Source organism: Bos taurus, chromosome 19 (assembly GCF_002263795.3).
Source record: "Bos taurus isolate L1 Dominette 01449 registration number 42190680 breed Hereford chromosome 19, ARS-UCD2.0, whole genome shotgun sequence".
In the NCBI taxonomy this organism is placed as follows: Eukaryota; Metazoa; Chordata; class Mammalia; order Artiodactyla; family Bovidae; genus Bos; species Bos taurus.
The window spans coordinates 28,586,534-28,605,432 of record NC_037346.1 but is presented as its reverse complement, the minus strand read 5'-3'; the positions used below and the strand labels follow the sequence as shown (position 1 = coordinate 28,605,432).

The 18,899-nt window shown below is 53.9% G+C and overlaps 1 protein-coding gene across 3 annotated transcripts in view; it reads right to left on the bottom strand.

Moving 5' to 3' along the window:
- Positions 1-18,899, bottom strand: part of NTN1 (netrin 1) — a 205,280-nt gene that overhangs the window by 47,124 nt on the left and 139,257 nt on the right. For all 3 annotated transcript variants that reach the window (XM_024980172.2, XM_005220368.5, NM_001192566.1), the window contains 2 exons: positions 9,072-9,221; positions 5,922-5,975 (listed from right to left, as the gene is read on the bottom strand). In XM_024980172.2, coding sequence (XP_024835940.1) covers positions 5,922-5,975; positions 9,072-9,221 — 204 coding nt within the window. The remainder of the gene's footprint in view (positions 1-5,921; positions 5,976-9,071; positions 9,222-18,899) is intronic.

Genomic DNA, 18,899 nt, shown 5'->3' with positions numbered 1-18,899 from the left:
TCCCTTACTGGGACCCAGAGAACCACATCCTCCTAAGACAACCCTAAAAGGAGAAGAGGACGCGGGCTGTGCAGGCAGATCTTTTCAACATAACACTAAGCCACACAGCCACTGGTGTACATCCAGAAGGTCACAGAGGACGTCCACCATTTCCCCATGTTGGTTGAGCTATTTCTGCTTGGGGACGAAGTGGGGAGGTACGAAGAAGCCCCCCAAACTCAGAAGTCTCCCAGTGAACAAAAGGTTGGGAAGGCAAGCTTGTCGCCCACTGCTGCCTGAGCCCCAGCGCCCCGTCCCCAGGGCTCCCGCTCTCCAGTCAGCCCACCCCAAACAAACCAGATCACTGCACCCTTGCACTCTGACCTCAAAAATTCAACTTAAAAAAAAAAAAAAAAAAAACTGTGGTAAGAACTTCCCTGGGAGTCCAGTGACTAAGACTCCATGCTCCAAATGCAGAAGGCTCAGGTTCGATCCCTGGTCAGGGAACTAGATCCCACATGTTGCCATTAAGAGTTCATATAGCCGTGACTAAAGAGCAAAGACCTTGCATGTCGCAACTAAGACCTGGCACAATTTTTTTTTTTTCACATGGTGGTAAAGCACACATACAATTTACCGTTTTTAAATGTAGAATTCAGTGGCATTAAGTACATTCACAGTGTTACTCATCACCACTCTCTAGTTCCAGAATCTTCCATCACCCTAAAAGGAATGCCTGCACCCATCAAACAGTCACTCCCCATCTCTCCCTCCTCCCACTCCATGGCAACCACAAATCTACTTTCTATCCCTGAATTTGCTTATTCTGGGCATTTCGTATAAACAGAATCATAGACTCTGTGGCCTTCTTAGTCTGGTTTCCTTCACTCAGGATAGTGTTTTCAAGCTTCCAGCATTTAAATGCTAGTATTTGAGGTACCAGCATTCATACTTTCTTCTAGTATGTTCAATGGGTCGAGCCCATGCTGGTACTCCATCCCTTTTTATGGCTGCATGATATTCCATCCTATGGACATGGCACATGGAGTTTATCTGGTCTGCTACTGGTGGACATTGGGCTGTTTCCACCTTTTGGCTATTATGAAGTCAAGCTCTTTAACTGGTTTCCAGTCTTTAAGAGGGTCTTATGGTCTGTAAGGAGGCCACCTGGCCTCTGTCTTGGGCAGCCCCACATGCTTCCAATCAAGGTCTTCCCAAGGGCCCTCCCTCTGGCTGACTCTCTGCACCCGTCCTCATGTAAACCCACAGTCCCAGCAAGGAACGGAGAGACTTTAGCCCAGCTCAGCCCCTCCCTCCATCTTGCTGTTGTTTAGTCACTAATTTGTGTCCCACTCTTCTGCGAACACAAGGACTGTAGCTCCCAGGCTCTGTCCCTGGGATTCTCCAGGCAAGAACACTGGAGTGGGTTGCCACTTCCTTCTCCAGAGGATCTTCCTGACCCAGGGATCAACACCCCACCCCTCCCCTTCCTGCATCAGCAGGCGGCTTCTTTACCACTGAGCCACCAGGGAAGCATCTATATTTTCCATGGCATTCCATTGCTTTTTTTTTTTTTAACTGAGCACTTATAAGCCCACTGTCGAACTACAGTTTTTACCCAGATCATCTCATTTAATCCCCACAATAACCATACTCAACAGTGTTATCATTACCCAATTTCACAGCAGAGGAAACAAGATCAGGCAAAACTCCCAATTCAGTGCCCTTCACCCCGCCACCCCAACCCCACCCAAATACCAGCCAATGCTGTGTTCAAGTCTTACCCTCTCCCCCGGAAAACCAAAGTCTAAAGTGAGAATAATCCAACCCTATCCAGCTACAGGTCTAGAAAAACCAAACTGTCTTTTGGGAAAAAACAGAGGTGCTGCTGGGTCCCCAGAGGTGACATCTCTAAGCCCACCCCTACCTCTTACACACACACCCCCATCCCCTTAAACACCCCCAACTTTGACCTGGGAGCACCTGAGTTGGGGGGTTGCTGGCTCATGTAGATTCAGCTGCCTGGCTCCCCTGAAGGGCTGCTGGGGGTGGGAGGCCTTGGAAGTTACCCCTACCCCCAGGCTGGGCCACTGGAGCGGTTGGCAGAGGGCACCACGTGGGGCCCTAAAAGGGGTAAGTGCAGCTGGGCTGCAGGGAGGACCCAAGACCAGTTGGGAGGTGGCGGGAGCCCAGGCGTTGGTTGTTCGCTCTCCTACCTCCATCTGGGGTCCAGCTTCCACTCGGACGACAGCCATGTCCCTTCAGACCCGGAGGCCAGCGCAAGCAAACAGCGCCTGGCCTTCTCAGAGGCCGCCCTGCCTCTCTCTGGTTTTCTGGTTCCCAAGGCGTCTACATACTATTTCCAGTGGGGAGGCTCACCTGGGCTTGGTTTACACCAGGGAGAGCAGCAAAGGCTAGAAATCAGGCCCCACCTCCAGCCAGGTGTTAACTATTTACCTGCACCTTCTGCCCACGGGGGCATGCGAGGCTCGTGGGAGAAGCAGATCACCAGAGGGAGCAGGGGAGTGAGCAGGTGTTGACACGGAAGAAGAAAGCTTAGCAGAAGTTCATTCCTCCCAGAAGACGCAGGGCAGGGAGGCCCAGGACCAGTGGTCCCATCCTTTCATCCTTCAAGGAGGCAGAAAGCAGTCTTTGCTCTGTTCAAGGCTTCACTGTCAATGCTGGATCAACCCCAGATCTCCTGGCTTTGAGACAGTGCTTATTCTGCTAAACCCAGGAGCCTCTACAAACCAAACATGCAGATAGACCGATATCTTGGAGCTGATGCATGGCAAGGGGACGCAGGGGTAGAGGTCACTACAACTACAAATCAGTGGGTTTGAAGCGGGTGGTCTTTATCTCCCTCCCAGCCCCAGGTCTCCCACGGGCACACGGTTCCTTGCCTCCCTTCCCCCCAGAATGGGGTACCAGCTGGCTCAGGGAGCAGGTGGACAGCATTCCCAGAGAGAACTGGCCCTTCAAGGGGATGGGTGGGTTCAGGGTAAGGTTATGTCCATCAGCTTTCAGGACAAATTCTCGGCTTTATTAATTCTCCTTCGTTCCTCAGGCAAAAGTAAACAAGCTTTTCTCAGGCAGCCCAGCATGGAGGCCTTCCCTATTCAAACACTGCAAGAATCGACAGGCTCGGATGGACTGAGCTCCCAGGCCGCGCTTCCCAGGGGGCCCCCTGGCCTCCTGCCCACAACTTCCCTCCTGCTGAGACGAGGCGAGCAAGGCCTTTGCTGTGGCAGACCCCAGAGTCCCAAAGCCCGTGATCCGGATCTGGCCCAAGTTCCCTGGGGAGAGCATGAGAGATCCCGGGCATCCGGAGACCCAGAGAAGGTCACAACGGGTCTGGCCAAGGACCCAGCATCTCGACAGGCATCACACTTGCTCACCTAGCCCCTCGGTGGAGGAAGCACTTTGTCAAGGGTGTTCGTTGACTGTTTGCTTCCATTGAAATTGTGTTTTCCAAGGTCCATAAGAAAGAAAGGAAATAAACAGTAACAAAACCAAAAGGAATGAGAAAACTTAACTGAGAATTAGTAAAGTTTTTTCAAAGCAAGATGCTACCGCTTAGTTGCCCAGGAATCTTTTGTTTGGTTGAGCTTTATACCAGCTTCTCATAGCCTGTAGAGAAATCTCATGAGTTGTTTTTTTGCTTCTCCTCTATTCCATTTGCACGTTTCGAATTTGGAAGGAAAAAGCCAAAAACGACCATGAGAAACCTAAAGTCAAGGTTGGAAGGACCAGAAAAGTGGGAGACGAGAGTGAGAGACCATGAAGATCTGCCTTGACCTTGGATGGGCTGTGTTCTCAGCCTGAGGAGCTCATCCTGGTGAGCTTTGCTGGGGCTCATGTCACAGCAAAAGCAAGAAACAGGACTCCATGACCTGAAAGTGTCTTCTCGCTTCAACTGCTCTGAAAGTGAAAGTTGCTCAGTCGTGTCCGACTCTTTGCGACTCCATGGACTACATAGTCCATGGAATTCTCCAGTCCAGAATACTGGAGTGGGTAGCCTATCCCTTCTCCAGGGGCTCTTTCAGACCCAGGAATCAAACCGGAATCTACTGCATCGCAGGTGGATTCTTTACCAACTGACCTATCAGGGAAGCCCAGGAGCTGGATGAACTGGGGTTGTCCCTCTGAATCTGTTTTTTATCAAAGAGTGTCCTCCCAGGCACCCATGATGCTGTTTCCTCCAGCCCCTTCCCAGCACAGTTTCTCCTGTAAGTGTCCCCGAGACTCAACCAAAGGTGCTGAAGACCCAGCAACCTAGGTCCACTATGTCTTTGGTTCTCCCCAGTGAGGCCTCCAGCACTCCCTGAAATTTTCTGGCCTTTCCTCTTTGAGGGCTGTTTGGTGACTATGAATATCCAAGTTCTGAATCCATTTTCTCAAGTTCCCAGAGACCGGCCGACACTTGAAACAATCCAGTCTATTCTAAAGCATTCAGGTGATCACACGGATACCCGGGCCTCCCCCACAGGCCAACCAGGAGAGGAGCAAAGGGGGCCCCCGAGTTGACCCTGAGGTCCCCTAGGGGCTCCACTGTCACCATTCTTGCCCCCCCATGCCCACTTCTACTCCAAGCTGTTGTTTAGTCAGAGTTATGTCCTATTCTTTTGAGACCCCACGGACTGTAGCCCACCAGGCTCCTCTGTCCCTAGGATTTTCCAGGCAAGAATACTGGAGTGGGTTGCCATTTCTCTCTCCAGGGGAGCTTCCAGACCCGGGGACTGAACCCATGCATCCTGTGCCTCCTGCACTGGCAGGCGACTTCTCTACCACTGAGCCACCTGGGAAGCTCCCTACTCCAAGTACCAGTACGCAAAAGCCCCATGTGACCCCAGGCCCAAAGCACTGGGTACAGCCTGACCTGCTCTCCACCTGGTGCCCCCTCCAGCCAGGCTGGAGCCCTCTCTGTGCCCAAAGCCAGGGTTGGGTGACCCTTCTTGTACCAAGGATTGGTGACGTCCATGGGCCCTTTCTCCCAGTAATATTTCTAAATGCAGAAATAAAATCCACAAGACTACCAAGGAAACTAATCAATACTGAAGTACACTTACCCAAATATTTTCAAAACCCCAGATTTATGGTACAGTGATGTAATGTATGTGTTTCTTTATTAATGATTATAAATCAAGATCCCACAGCAGGGCTGGTAACTTTCATCATTTTTAAGCAATTAGCAAGCATAAATAATATTTCATGATACCTGCACCAACTCTAACATGATGTGAAAACGGCTGGGATTTCTGCAGGTGGCCAAATCTCCAATGTTGCTGACCCGGCTGTGGTTCGTGGTCCACCTTTGCAATGGAGGAAACTTTTTTTTTTTGGCCACACAGCATGCGAGATTTTAGTTCCCATCCAGGGATAGAACCCATGCCCCCTGCAGTACAAGTGCAGAGTCCAAACCACTGGACCACCAGGGAAGTTCTTTTTTTTTTGGAAACTCTTAATTTCAGTTAGAGGGAAGGAACAGTGAGAGCGTGAGTCTCTTCCTGTCCCGATTCATACCCCTCCTCATTTTGTTTATGGATCCCAGTGCTCTAAGAATGTCCTTTCCATCCCCACCACCCATCTCCTTCCCTCTCTGCAAGAAGGAATTTACAGGACCCTGGCCTGGATGGCCCTGGGCTAGAAGACAGCTTCTTCCCCTCGCTGGCTGAGCAGGAGGACCGTGGCTTTGAGGGTCCCAAGCTTGGAAGGCAAGCTAGCCCTAGGCAATAATAAAGCCCCCTCCCCTTTACTCTTAGAAGGGACATCATCGCAGAAAATGCCATGTGGCTCCATCTTGCTCAGTGCAGCCCAGGGGAACCACTGATACCAGCCAGCGCCCCAGTGGTGGCCGGGGAGTCTGGCCCCTCTGACCTCCCTTCCCCAGCCCCCAGCGCACCCCACAGCAAAAGCAAGAAAGCAGCAAGGGGACCACTTACCTTCGGGCTCCTCCACGCTGCTGGCTGCAGTGGTTGGCGGTGCCACAGGGATCTCTTTGTGGGGTTCAGGGTGGAGGGAAAGGGAAACAAGGTCAGAACACGTTATTTTTGACCTTAGAGAAGAAAGAGCACAGTGCAGATTCCTCCCAACCTCCCTGAGCCCTCCCTCCTGGTCCCACTCTTCACCCCGGGAGATGATGGTCAGGGAGGAAGGGAAAGCCTGGCGTAGGGGCCAGGCCACCCTGTTCTCGGCTGGAAGCTGTCCCTCCAGCTGGCAGAGACTGGAGGAGGGTAAGGTAGGACTTTGCCCCCTCTGCTCTCTGGGTGCCATCTACTCGCCTCGGTGCCGGGGGCAGAGAGAGGGGTCCTTAGGTCCCCCTTACTCATCATCAATGGACTCAGCTCTGGCTGACCTTGACTTATGGGTGGGGAAGCTGTCTGTGGCAGGGGTGGCATGTGAGGGTGCTGGGAGGTGAATTCCACATGCAAAGAGGGGCCTGCACCCTGGCTTACGTTCCCACGGGCTCACACCTCAAGAGCTAAGATGTTTTCTCGGCAGGGAGACAGACTAACAATACAGAAGATTGCAGGGCCAGAGAGAAGTGTGCTCTGTTGGGACCGTTCCTCTCCTACTGAGAACAGCAATGCGTTTCTACAAGCTCCAGTCCTGGGCTCAGAAAAGGAGAGGAGCTTCAGCCAGTCTCTAGGCAAGACCCAGACTTCACGGCTCCAGATTCTCTTTCTAGTCGGGGCCAAACTAAGAACCCAAACTCCCTGAGTGGCAGGGAGTCACCTCCCCTGTTGAGTGACTGTATGAATGTGGGGTCACAGTCACCTCCACGAACCCCACTGATTTTGGCCACCACCTGACTGCTAGGGGTTAAGATCTCCCTTGGACCCCCCAGACTCTAGATCAGCTGCCACCTGGGTCCTGGTGGGTGGTCAAGATGGAAAACTCGGGCCTGGGGGCAAACCTGAGGGTCACCCGCAGAAGCCAGCTGTGCACCTTTGGAAGCAACAGGCAGAGGGCTGGCCCTCGATATGGAGCCGAACCTCTACTCTCAGGTTGTTTTATCATCGACAGCAAGCTACAGGTGCCCTGTTACAGCAGCTCATTAAGAAGCTGGGCTCTCTCTGAGTCTTCATGAGCTACTTGGTCCCAGCAGGAACATTCCAGAGGGAAATCCAGACAGCCCAGCCTAATCCTGCAAGTCCAGGAAAGGGTTGGGGCCAGTGGCCATGGAGGCACCCTGGCTGCCCGAGCCCCACTCCTCGGGCCTGGCTCTAGGACATGAGCAGAGGGCCCCATGACTCCCAGAGTTGTGATCAAACAGATACAAGAGTCCAAGGTCCTGTCTGGACACCTGAAACCTGGTGCTGGCAGGAAGAGCTCACAGGAATCCCAGGATGGAGATCCTGGGTCTCTAGGTGGTTGGCAGTGACGTTCACCCCCAGCATCAGCCCGCCCTTTTCAAGAGGAAGGGAAAAGGTACACAGCGTGTTGGAAAGCGGGATGCTTTCTCATCTCCCAAGGTTTCCATCCCTAATTCTGAAACATCAGCTCCACTTCCAGGCCTTTCCCCTCAGGGATTTGAAATGTTGCTTCCAGCCACTCTGGGAACGTGACAGCTCCTGACTCCCCCTCGCAAGGAGACCTCGTTTGCTTCTCCTATGTTTTCACAAGCTCGGATGGTGGGGCCGATCTCCTCCCAGCTTTCTAAAAATGGTCAGCTTTCTAGAGGGCCAGAAGAGAAAGACCCTTGCAAGCTTGAGACCCGGACAATTAGACGTCGTGAAAACCATCTCAACCTGCTCCACAGGTTGGACACAGGCTGGATGGACACAGGCTCAATTTCCCGTGGTTCGGATTTGCGGTATCCGCTGTTACCATGGCAACATCTCCTGGTCGTAAAACCTGCTGGAAGCCACGCAGCCCGGACTGTCCTGGACATGCGGCCACACTCAAGTCAAGTGGGTGAGGTGTGGGATGTCCCCGCCCAGTGTAGGGGGGAGCAGATTCCCTGCAAGATCCAGGGCCCACTCCAAGGACCCCAAGCAGCTGCCTGGCCCCAGCCTCCTGCTCTGCTTCAGGTTGTCTGTTCCAAGACCCTGGTATCTGACCTGAGAAGCTGGTGCCCACCCAGAGCTACAGGACACTGAAAACCATAAAGCAGGGGTTGCCCGACTTCTCCAGCAAAGGACCAGCTAGGAAACGTTTTGGGCCCTTCAGGTCACAGGGGCTCTGTCGCCACTACTCAATTCTGCCGTCACAGCCCCAAAGTGGCCACAGGCAGTCCATGAACAAGTGAGCCCGGCTGGGTCCCATTAAACTTTATTTACAGACGCTGAACTTTTCCTTTCATATCATTTTCACATGTCGTAAATTAGTAATCTTTTAATTTTTGTTTTAATCATTTTTAAAAGGTTTTTTTTAAAAAAAAAAAAAACCCCAGCCAGCCACATAAAACCAGGCAGTGAGCCAAATCCCCAGGCAGGGTGTGCTAAGCCCTGCTCCGGAGAGGCAGCCTCGTGCCTGGGGTCTGCCTCGGAGGCTGGGGTTCGCTCCTCCTTCATCCTCCCTTCTGGTTCAGGTCAGCCCTGTATTCAGGATCAAACAGGCCGAGGCCAGGGGCCAGCGCCCAGCCAGCCTCTGCTCGTGACACCTGTGCAGTTTTAACATGTTAAAGCTCTCCCGAGCCAAGGCCCTGAGCCACCCCTGCTCTCTCCCCAAGTTCCAGCAACTAAGGGGCTGACCACTAGCCTGCAGGGGCCTCTGGAACCCTCAGAGATGCTGCCATCCTTCCTAAAGGCCACTGGTGCCCCGCCTGGAGTCTGTTCTTTCTGCTCTGACTCTGCCAGGCCAGAGGGGCCTAGAATTCCCACAGCAGCAGCCCCTGATCCAGACCTCACTCCCAGCCCAGGCCCAGGGCCAAGGTGGATACAGGAAGAGGTGGATATGCTTCCCCTGGCACCCCGGGAGCAGGAGACTGTCAGAACAGAGCCATGAACGGGCTGGCTCTGCTGAGACTCCCATAGGCTTGGGGGTCTCACACAGGGCCCCAGTGAGTGCAGAGATCCACCTCAATGAGCGCTGGCCCCCTAACATGGGTGACCCTGAGCCCCAGCCGGGAGGAGGGGCGCCCCGCATACTTATGCAGGGGGCGATGGGCGAGCGGCTCTGCTGGTAGCCCTTGGCGCAGCGGTTGCAGGTGATGCCGGTCACGCCGTCCTTGCAGGGACACTGGCCTGTGGTCTGGTTGCAGGTCTTGCCAGCAGCGCCCACGGGGTGGCAATCGCAGGCTGTGGAGGACACACAACAGAGGGGGTGAGAGGGTGGGAGTGACCAGAGCACACCCTCCTCCGAGGGCCTCCCCACCTAGCGGTACCCTCCCAGACCCCACCGCAGGGGAAGAGCTGAGCGGGGTGTTGGGGGCCAACCCACACACATTCCAGAAGCTCTGATCGCTGACCACCTGCCTACCTGGAGACGGGAAATGAAAATCAGAATGGACCAACCGGAAAGGACAGTCTGGGCAGAGGAGTCAAGTTGGGGTGCCCTTCTGAAGGCCCAGGAGGAACACCTCACAGCCCCTGGCTGAGTGGGAGGGCAGGAGTCAGATTTGGGGGTACACCTGCCCTTGACAGGCTGCTTTGTGCCCTCTTGCTCCTTTGCCCCCAGCCAGCTCCTAGCGCCCAGGCATCCTTGCTAACCTCTGGGTGGGAGGGACAGGGTTTGGGACCTGATGGAACCCTGGGGTTTGCCAGCTCAGAGGGAGTCAGCAAGGAGTGTCCCTCCCAGGGCTGTTGCCCTCACTCTGCTCTGTCCAGCCAACCTGACTGGCAGGCAGGCAGTCTGAGATGCAGGCTTCTGGATCACAAAACCCATCAACTGTAGCTCCAGGAAGAGTCGCAACTATCCTTCAGTTAAAGACCCTGATGAAATTAAAAGACTTGGAGGTGACAGAACCTCCCAGGGCCTTGCAGAAAAGGATTGGCCAAACTGGGAAGTGCCACAAGGCCCTGGTTCTCAGTTCAGGGGCTGCTGCACCCCACACCCCTCCTCCAGGTTTGCAATGGGCTAAAGAGCTGCGGTTGCCCACCCCGTCACACTGCACCCCAAGGCTCCGTCCCTATTTCCAGGACCCAGTGACAAAATGGCCAGAGGAGTTTAAGGGGACACGCCCCCTACTATGGACTGAATGACTCCATCCCCCCTGCACATTCATATGTTGAAAGCTAACCCCCAATGTGATGGCATTAGGAGGCAGAGCCCTTGGGAGGTAATCAGGTAGATGTGGTCACGTGGGTGAGACCCTCATGAAGACGAGGAAGAGAGAAAGAGCTCTCAGTACAAGCACACAGCAAGAAGGTGGCGGTCTGCAAATCAGGAAGCAACCTCCATCAGACACTAGATCAGCTAGTACCTCCATCCTGGGCTTCTCTGCCTCCAAAATCCTGATGAGTGTCTATGGTTTAAGTCACCCCGTCTGTAGTGTCTGGACACAGAGGACTAGTGATCGTGCTATGTGCACTCAGTGTGTCCGACTCTGTGTGGCCCCACGGACTGTAGCCCCGCAGGCTCCTTTGTCCATGGGATTCTCCAGGCAAACATACTAGAGTGGGTTGCCATGCCCTTCTACAGGGGGTCTTCCTAACCCAGGGATTGAACCCACGTCTCTTACGTCTCCTGCATGAGCACACAGGCTCTTAACCACTAGTGTCACCTGGGAACTCGATGCCCATTAACTCCATGAGGCTTGAGCAAGAACTGTGTATCTGCAAACACAGGACACCTGCCTCCCTGGACCGAGGCAGTGGACTCAGCGTAGGCAGAGGAGGGGAGGCAGGAAGGAGGCCAGTGCCCTCGCCCACTCCCCTGGGGTCTCCCTGGCCCTCCCCCCAGGGAAGAGAAGCCTGGAGAGGGTGAGGAGTTGTCTGCAGGAGGGCGACCTGCTGCACGTTCACTTGGTGCCAGAGCTGCTCTGTTTCTATTCCAAATGGGGAAAAAGTATCCACGGGAATAAGTGAGAGCAGTGCTCCCCGAAGAGCTACACTAACACATCCCCAGCGGGTGCCGCTCAGCATGAGGGCGCCAGGCCGCGGGTGAAGACCCGGCCTCTCCCGGCTGGCCAGCCTTGGGCCCAGGAGGGGCCCCGGAGAATTAGGAAGAGGAAGGCGGAGGGCCAAGGGTGCAGAAAGGACAGGAATGTGAGGAATTGCTTGTTGAAGTTGTGTCTGGACACGTGAGAGCTTCTGGAAACCCTGGGAGTACGGGTCTGGCGGAGGAGGGGGCATGGGGCGGGGTACTCCAAGCCAGGTGAGGGGAGGGCAGGGGACAAGGCCTAAAGGAGGAAATGGAACTGTCCCAATCCCGCCCCTGTGGACAGCAGCAAACATTCTATTAGAAACCTCTGTCAAATCTATCCTAAATTCAAGTTCATTTCCCAATGTTTTTTTCTTCTTCTTCCCTCTTTTCTTTCACTCAGCCTCAAAGTGCACTGTGGATGATGCTATGAAGAGGGGATGGTTGGAAGTGACCAATGACCTTAGATCCATCCCTGTGACAGGAAGGGCGATGGGCCACGGAGGCCTCTCTGAGCTGGCCTGGTGACAGCAAAGGGCCAAGCACAGGCGCCTGGTGTCCCGAGCCCCTGGTGCAGGCGTGGGCACCACCAGGCGGATATGGACTCCCCAGGCTCCTGCCAGCTGACCTCCCTTGGCCAGCTTCGCAAGCCTGCTGGTAATCCTGAAACCCACGCCAAGACATCCTCCCCTCCGTGCTAACGGAACACAGCTGTGTGCCAGTGACTTCTGGGCCTTGGACTTGGCCAGGAGAGGGTCACCAAAGGTTGCATGGTCACTGGAGGGTCCGAGCCAAGTCACCCACAGACCCAGGTCATCTTCATCGAGGCAGGAGCTGGCCCAGAGCAGAATCTGGGGGGAGCAGAGTGCATCGCCCTCACCTGAGGCCCTTCAAAGCTGGGGACCCCTCAGCCCCCTGGGGTTGGTGAGCTGGCAGGGAGGAGCCGGGCGCCAGCTGAGACGGGCAGAGCTGAGGGCCAAACTCGGTGATGGCAGGGCAGTGTGTCTGCTTCACGGAGCAGGCACGTCCTTAGGCCCAGCCTTTGGTTACAGGAGAGGGCTCTTCGCTGTGCAGTTTCCAAATCATTCTCTCAAGATCTGCAAAGACTCCAAGCAGCTGGCCCTTGGTCTGAGAGAAGCAGCAGGCTGCCCTGTGCTTCACGCAAATCACTGTTCCAGGAAGAGAAGTCAGCCGAGTCCCAGAGGGTCCAGGCGGAGGCGTGGGTGGCGGTGAGTGGGAGGCTACTCAGGTCACTGCCATGGTGGGGGGACCATCCTCAGAGGTGGGCACTCCTGCAACACAGCCCTGCCACTCGGACCCCTGAGCCGTACACACCCCCACATGGCGTCCTTCTGGTCCTCGCACCGGCCTGTGAAATTAGCATGACTATACCGAGGAGGCCAGGAGTGGAGAGACAGAAAGGGCCTGATCTCTTGAGCGCGTCATGGAGGGCCCTCGCCCTCTCCTGTGTGTCCCCCTGCACTTCCCATTCTGCAAGGAGAAATACACCCTTCCCTGTTGAAACCAAGGCCAGGTGGCATCTCTTACGTGCGGCCAAATGCAGTCCCGACACAGACACTTGCATTGCACTCATTCTCAATTCACAGCTAAATGGCCCCAAAGTAAAGAGTTTTCCTCAAACCCTGTGATTACAGAAAGCTAAGTTATACCTTCTGGGCAAAGAAGGATGAGCTTCAAGGTGTGGGGAGAACTGATGAATCACAACAGCCCACAGTAGGTTCTCTACAACCTTGAACAAGAGAATGCAGCTAGTAATGCCCACAGGAAGAGGGTCTGAGCTGCCCACCAGTTACACAGGAGACTATGACCCTGGTCCTTAGAGAAAGAAAGCCAAAGGGATTGTGCTGTATCCTCCAAAACCCAAAACACACCCAGACGCACAAACACACATAGATTCCTACAACTCTCAGACACGCAGGCGCACACAGCACCACAGGGGGCAGGGGAGAGGATGAGGGCGGCTGAGCTGGGAGGATGTGGACGTGAGCGAGTAGAAGTCTTCTCCTTGGCGGGGGGTCTGGTGAAAGGGACAAAGTGAGAGCCTCCCGGATTCTTCCGAGAACAGGCTCTGGGTCAGAATGTCTTCTCCTGCAGGAAGCCTGGTTCGGTGACTCCCGTTTCCCTGGATGTCAGCCACTCCACTCGGAGGAGGTCAGGCCCTTCCCCGGCAAGTCATCATCTGCACGCAGCAGGCAGAACCTGGCCCTGGGAAACAATCCACCGGAGAGTTTTTCCATGAAGAGGAAGGTGAGACCAGGAGGAAGCCCAGGGCCCTGAGAAGGCGGCCGGATCAGGTTTCTCATGAACACATGGGCTGGATGGTAGCCCGATGGTGCAGAGAAGCCAGACTGTCCTTGCTTGGGGTCATCAGCCAGATAGGAACAGCTAAGGACACACAGATGGTTTCATATGGGTGTCAAGAGACCCAGGTCTGATCCCTCCCTGCCAGTAATGCGGTATGACCCTGGGCTAGTGCCTCGCTCTGAGTCTTGGGTAGCTCATCTCTAAGGCCAGAGGTTTATACTTGCACTAAAGTTGCTTCCAACCAAACAGGCTAAGATCCAGGGCAGTGTCCTGTCCCCGGGGACCGTCACCCCCACTGCTGCAGTCCACTGCAGTGTCTCAGCTCAGGGGACCAGGAACATGCTCCTGCCGCCAGGCATGCCAGGCCCTCGCGCCACACCCATGGGGCACCCTGCCCGACACCATGCACTGCTGCACTGGGCTGGACTCTGGTCTCTGAGATCTGTGCTGTCAGCTATGAGAAGTGCACTGGGGTTACTGAGGGCCCCCACAAAGCTGACCCGGAGGCAGGCAGCCCTGACCCTCCTCTGCGGTGAGGCCCCTGTCCTGACGCCCGGCAACCCCGGATCTTTTCAGAATACCTTATTCTGGGATTTATGGAGGTGCAGGATGTATGGTCAGAGAAGGTGATCGCACCCCACTCCAGTACTCTTGCCTGGAAAATCCCATGGACAGAGGAGCCTGGTAGGCTGCAGTCCATGGGGTCACAAAGAGTTGGACATGACTGAGCAGCTTCACTTTCACTTTTCACTTTCATGCATTGGAGAAGGAAATGGCAACCCACTCCAGTGTTCTTGCCTGGAGAATCCCAAGGATGGGGGAGCCTGGTGAGTTGCCATCTATGGGGTCGCACAGAGACAGACATGATTAAGTGACTTAGCAGCAACAGCAGCAGGATGTATGGTGGATGGAATCATACAGCAGGTAATCTTTTAAAATTGGCCTCCTTTATGCCCAGTGCGTCTTCCCAGGTGGCGCTAGTGGTAAAGAATCCACCTGCCAATGCAAGAGATGTTAGGGACATGGGTTCGTTCAATCCCTGGGTTCAGAAGATTCGCTGGAGCAGGAAATGGCAATCCATTCCGGTATTCTAGCCTGGAGAATCCCATGGACAGAGGAGCCATAAGGTCGCAAAGAGTCAGACACGACTGAAGCAACTTATCACACACACATGCCTAATGCGTTTGAAATGCATCCGTGTTGCCAGGTCAGTCAACAGCGTGTCCATTTGCACTGCCAGATTCCACAACACGGACATACCACTGGTTGTTTGACCATTCACCCACCAAAGCACAGTTGGGCTGTTTCCAGTTTTTGCCAGTTGTGAATAATGCTTTTATCAACATCCATGTGCCTTTTTTTGTGTGAACACAGATTTCATTTCTCTGGGATAAACATCAAGAGGAAGCATTGCTTGGTATTATGGCAGCTCTATGCTTCACTTCTCCCTGGTGGCTCAGGAGTGAAAAAGCCACCTGCCAATGCAGGAGACGCAGGTTCAATTCCTGGGTTGGGAAAATCCCCTGGAGAAGGAAATGGCAACCCACTCCGGTATTCTTGCCCGGGAAATCCCAAGGACAGAGAGCCTGGAGATCTACAGTCCATGGGGTCACAAAGAGTCGGGGCACAACTTAGCGACTGAACAGCAACAATGGGTGGGTGGTGGCATCTCGCCATGGTTCTAGTCTACATTTCCCTAATGCAGAAGAATGATGGTTGAGGCATTTATCCACCATCCCTGTATCTTCACCAAGTAGCCGTTCAAGTATTCTGCCCATTTCTAGCTGAGTGGTTGTTATTGCCTTATTGTGCAGTTTTGAGAGTTCTCCACATAAGCTGGATTCAAATCCTTGGCCGGATACGTGATGTACAAATACTTCCCCCTGTCTGCTCATTCACAGCAGAAGCTTCTTACGAGGCACACTGTGAGTATCAGTCTGGTCACTGATCCTTAGCCTTCCTGGCGGCCCCCGTGGCTCTCAGAACTGGCCCTTTCCTTTCCCTCCTTTCTGACTCAGAGCCCTCCAGCCCTCCAGCCCTTTCCTGCTCTCAGGCATGGGTACCGCTCCTCAGTGTCCCCATGGCTGTTTGCCCCTGAACCCCAGGTCTCATCTTGAAGTCCATCCCATCCTCAGACAGGTCCTCATGGGATGCCCTGCAAAGCAGCCTCCCCTCCCCACTGCCAGTTACACTATCTCCAGCTTATTTATTTCCTCCATGTAACTCACCACAATCTATAATAATCCTCTGCTTACTGTTTCTTCTTTATCATCAACCTCCCTCCAGAACATAAGTTCCACAGGAACCTGTCTGTGCTGGTCACCACTGGACCCCCAGTTCCCATGTGGGGCAGGAGATCCATGGACACGGGTTCAATCAGTGCACACGCTCAGGGCCACTGTGTCGCCCTCCCTGTGGGAAGAGGCTGTTTCATGGACCCTAAATCTGGAGGAGAGGAGGAGGGACGCGCAGGAAAGACCCTCCCCTCACATCTGAGATCAGTGGCAAACGCAACAACGAACACTCCCCACTTCCAAATTCTCTGTGCTAATGAGGGACGAGGATAATTTAAATCCACAGGTAATCTGCAAACTTCATCTCAGCTGTTTGTCCGCTCCTCCTAGGCTCTGCTTTTCTTTCTCCCAGCGGTTGCTGCTGCTAAGTCGCTTCAGTCGTGTCCAACTCTGTGCGACCCCATAGACGGCAGCCCACCAGGCTCCCCTGTCCCTGGGATTCTCCAGGTAAGAGTACTGGAGTGGGGTGCCATCACCTTCTCCCCCCAGCAGTTGCTAAGGAGGCACAAAAGAAGACACATTTCAAGTTGCACGACCTCTCTTTCCCCCGACACTTTCGGATGAAGGTGCAGACAGCAGGAAGTGGAAGGGGGAGCCCCGGCATCCCAAACTGGGTTATTTGACCCTCTGTGATCTATTAATAGTTAACTACAGTCTTCCTGCAGCTGATTTACAGGTGAAAGGTTCAGATGTGTATGTGTGTTGTCTGCACACACTGGATGCACAGAGTCCAGCAGGCAAGCAGGGGCTGGATGGTGGGGGAGATGCCAGAGCACCAGGGTGACCGGTAATGGGGACGAACTCGGGCCTTGCATCTGCCTTTCAGCCCGAGGGCCCTCAGATGCTGTGGATCTTTCTTAGTGGCACCTTCAGAACCGCACCTGGACACACCCAACCTGTTCCCATCTTCTCCGCTGAGCCCCCCACCCCCACCCCTGCCTGCAGCTGCCAGGCACCCAGCTCTGCTGTTCCAGCCATTTATCAGTTTTGCTCCTAATATTGAGTGTGTGCAATGGAATTAGGGCAAATTCCTCGGGCCCTATGCAGTCTGGTGGGAATCAGCTTTCAAGTCCACATGAGGTTTAAGCCCCTCAAGTAAGAGGGGCCAGCTGTCCTAGGCACCACGCTCACGGAAAGAACTAAGGCCGAGGGGAGCCTGGGCGATGGTCTCCACGTGGTGTGCACGCTGGCAGTAACAGCAGCTCTGGTTACTCACTTTTCCTCTGCTTGTACCAATGATTGTAACAGTTCCTGGTGTGGCGTGCACGCCATGTGCCAGGCACCTCCTCTACATCATCTCATTTAATCAACTCTGTAACACTTGGGATGAGGGACTATTATTATTATTGTTGCTGTTGTTAAGTTGCTCAGTCATGTCCAACTCTTTGCTAACCCATGGACTGTAGCACACCAGGCTTCCCTGTTCTTCACCATCTCCAGTGTTTGCTCAAACTCATGTCAATTGCGTTGATGATGCCATCCAATTATCTCATCTTCTGTCATCCCCTTCTTCTCCTGCCCTCAACCTTTCCCAGCATCAAGGTCTTTTCCAATGAGTCGGTTCTTTGCATCAGGTGGCCAAAGTATTGGAGCTTCAGCATCAGTCCTTGCAATGAATATTCAGGGTTGATTTCCCTTAGGATTGATTAGTTTGATCTTCTTGCTGTCCAAAGGACTCAAGAGTCTTCTCCAGCACAATTCGAAACCAGCCTTTGGTGCTCAGCCTTCTTTGTGGTCCAACTCTCACATCCGTACATGGCTACTGGAAAAACCATAGCCTTGACTAGATAGATGGACCTTTGTTGGCAAAGTGATGTCTCTTCCTGATATCATTTTAATATGTATTTATTTGGCTGTGCTAGGTCTTAGCTGCATCACTCCGGATCTTGGATCTTCTCTGGCAGCATGCAGAATCTTTAGTGTCAGCATGTGAACTCTTAGTCACAGCATGTGGGATCTAGATCCCTGATCTGGGATTTAACCCGGGCCCCCTGCATTGGGAGCAGGGAGTTTTACCCACTGGGCCACCAGGGAAGTCCCAAGAAGGGACTGTTACTAATTCCCATTTTCAGATGGGACAATTCCTAGCCTGGGGCTGGGGACCACCTGCTGCTCTTCTGGTAGCAGAAGTTCCTTCCCAAGTAATGTCCCTGTTAAGGGGGGGTGTGGGGGAGAAGCAGAAGCTTTTCTGCTCAGACTGGGGACCCCCGGGGGCTATAGGTCCACTGTTGCCCACAGCTTCCGAGGGCTCAGGCACGTTCTCAGCGGCTTGCGACGAGCCATGGTGACTGTGAACTTGAAGGGGGCAGGGCAATGACGGCAAGAAACAGGCCGCTCTGAGCCAGGCGGGCGCTGGATGCCGTGGGTAATTTCTCCGTTCTCATCACAATTCAGTTCACGGGAGACACCCGGAATGTCTTTATCCATCACAGATGGTTTGAGGAGATGATAAATTAATATCGTTTAAAGGGAGGCCTGGCTGAAATGGTTAAATGGTAACGTCTTCTTTGCTGGCTCTAAAGAAAAAGAGCCCCCGAGTCCATAAAGAAGACAAACGGTAAACAAAACCGCCTATCCCTCTTGACAGATTCCAGGACGAGTATCACTCACACACCCTTCTGCAGAGAAAGGGGAGAAACTCATCTCGTCTGACTTTGTATAGGAAAACAGCCCAGGCCATAATGAGGCCTTCCCAGGGCTGTGAAATCGCGCTGAATGGCAGAGAGAGTGCAGCCGCCTGCTCCCTGGGCATGTTGACTACAGCCCTTTGTATGCACTAGCGCTGCCAGCCCCCCATCTGGTTCCAAACTAGGGGAGGGGAGAAAGAACCCAACAAACTTGTTGCTACGAAACTTCCCTTGGGGGGATGGCATAATGATGCTTGGGATGGAATGCCCTTGCTCCAGGCTGTTCTTGTCTGGGTCCACCCCTGCTCTCAACTGAACAAGGTCAGGAGTCAGCCCATCACCCGCAGTGTATGGGTGGCCTCAGGCCCATGCTCGGGGCTCCTCCCAGTCCCTGGGAAGTCCGGGCTCAAGGGGCCCCCATGACTATTTCCAGGCACCCTTAGGTCAACAGCCCAGTTGAGTCAAGAGGCACTGCTGGCTGTCCCATTTCCCCCATGAAATGCATTTGAGACAGAGCAAAGAAGTACAGCTTTCACCTCAGGGCTACAATCTACATGATTCTAGAAGTCTCTGACAGTGAACAATCAGGGATCAAAATACTGGGATCATGCTGCCACCAAAGGAACCATTTCCTTAAACCATCCAGCCC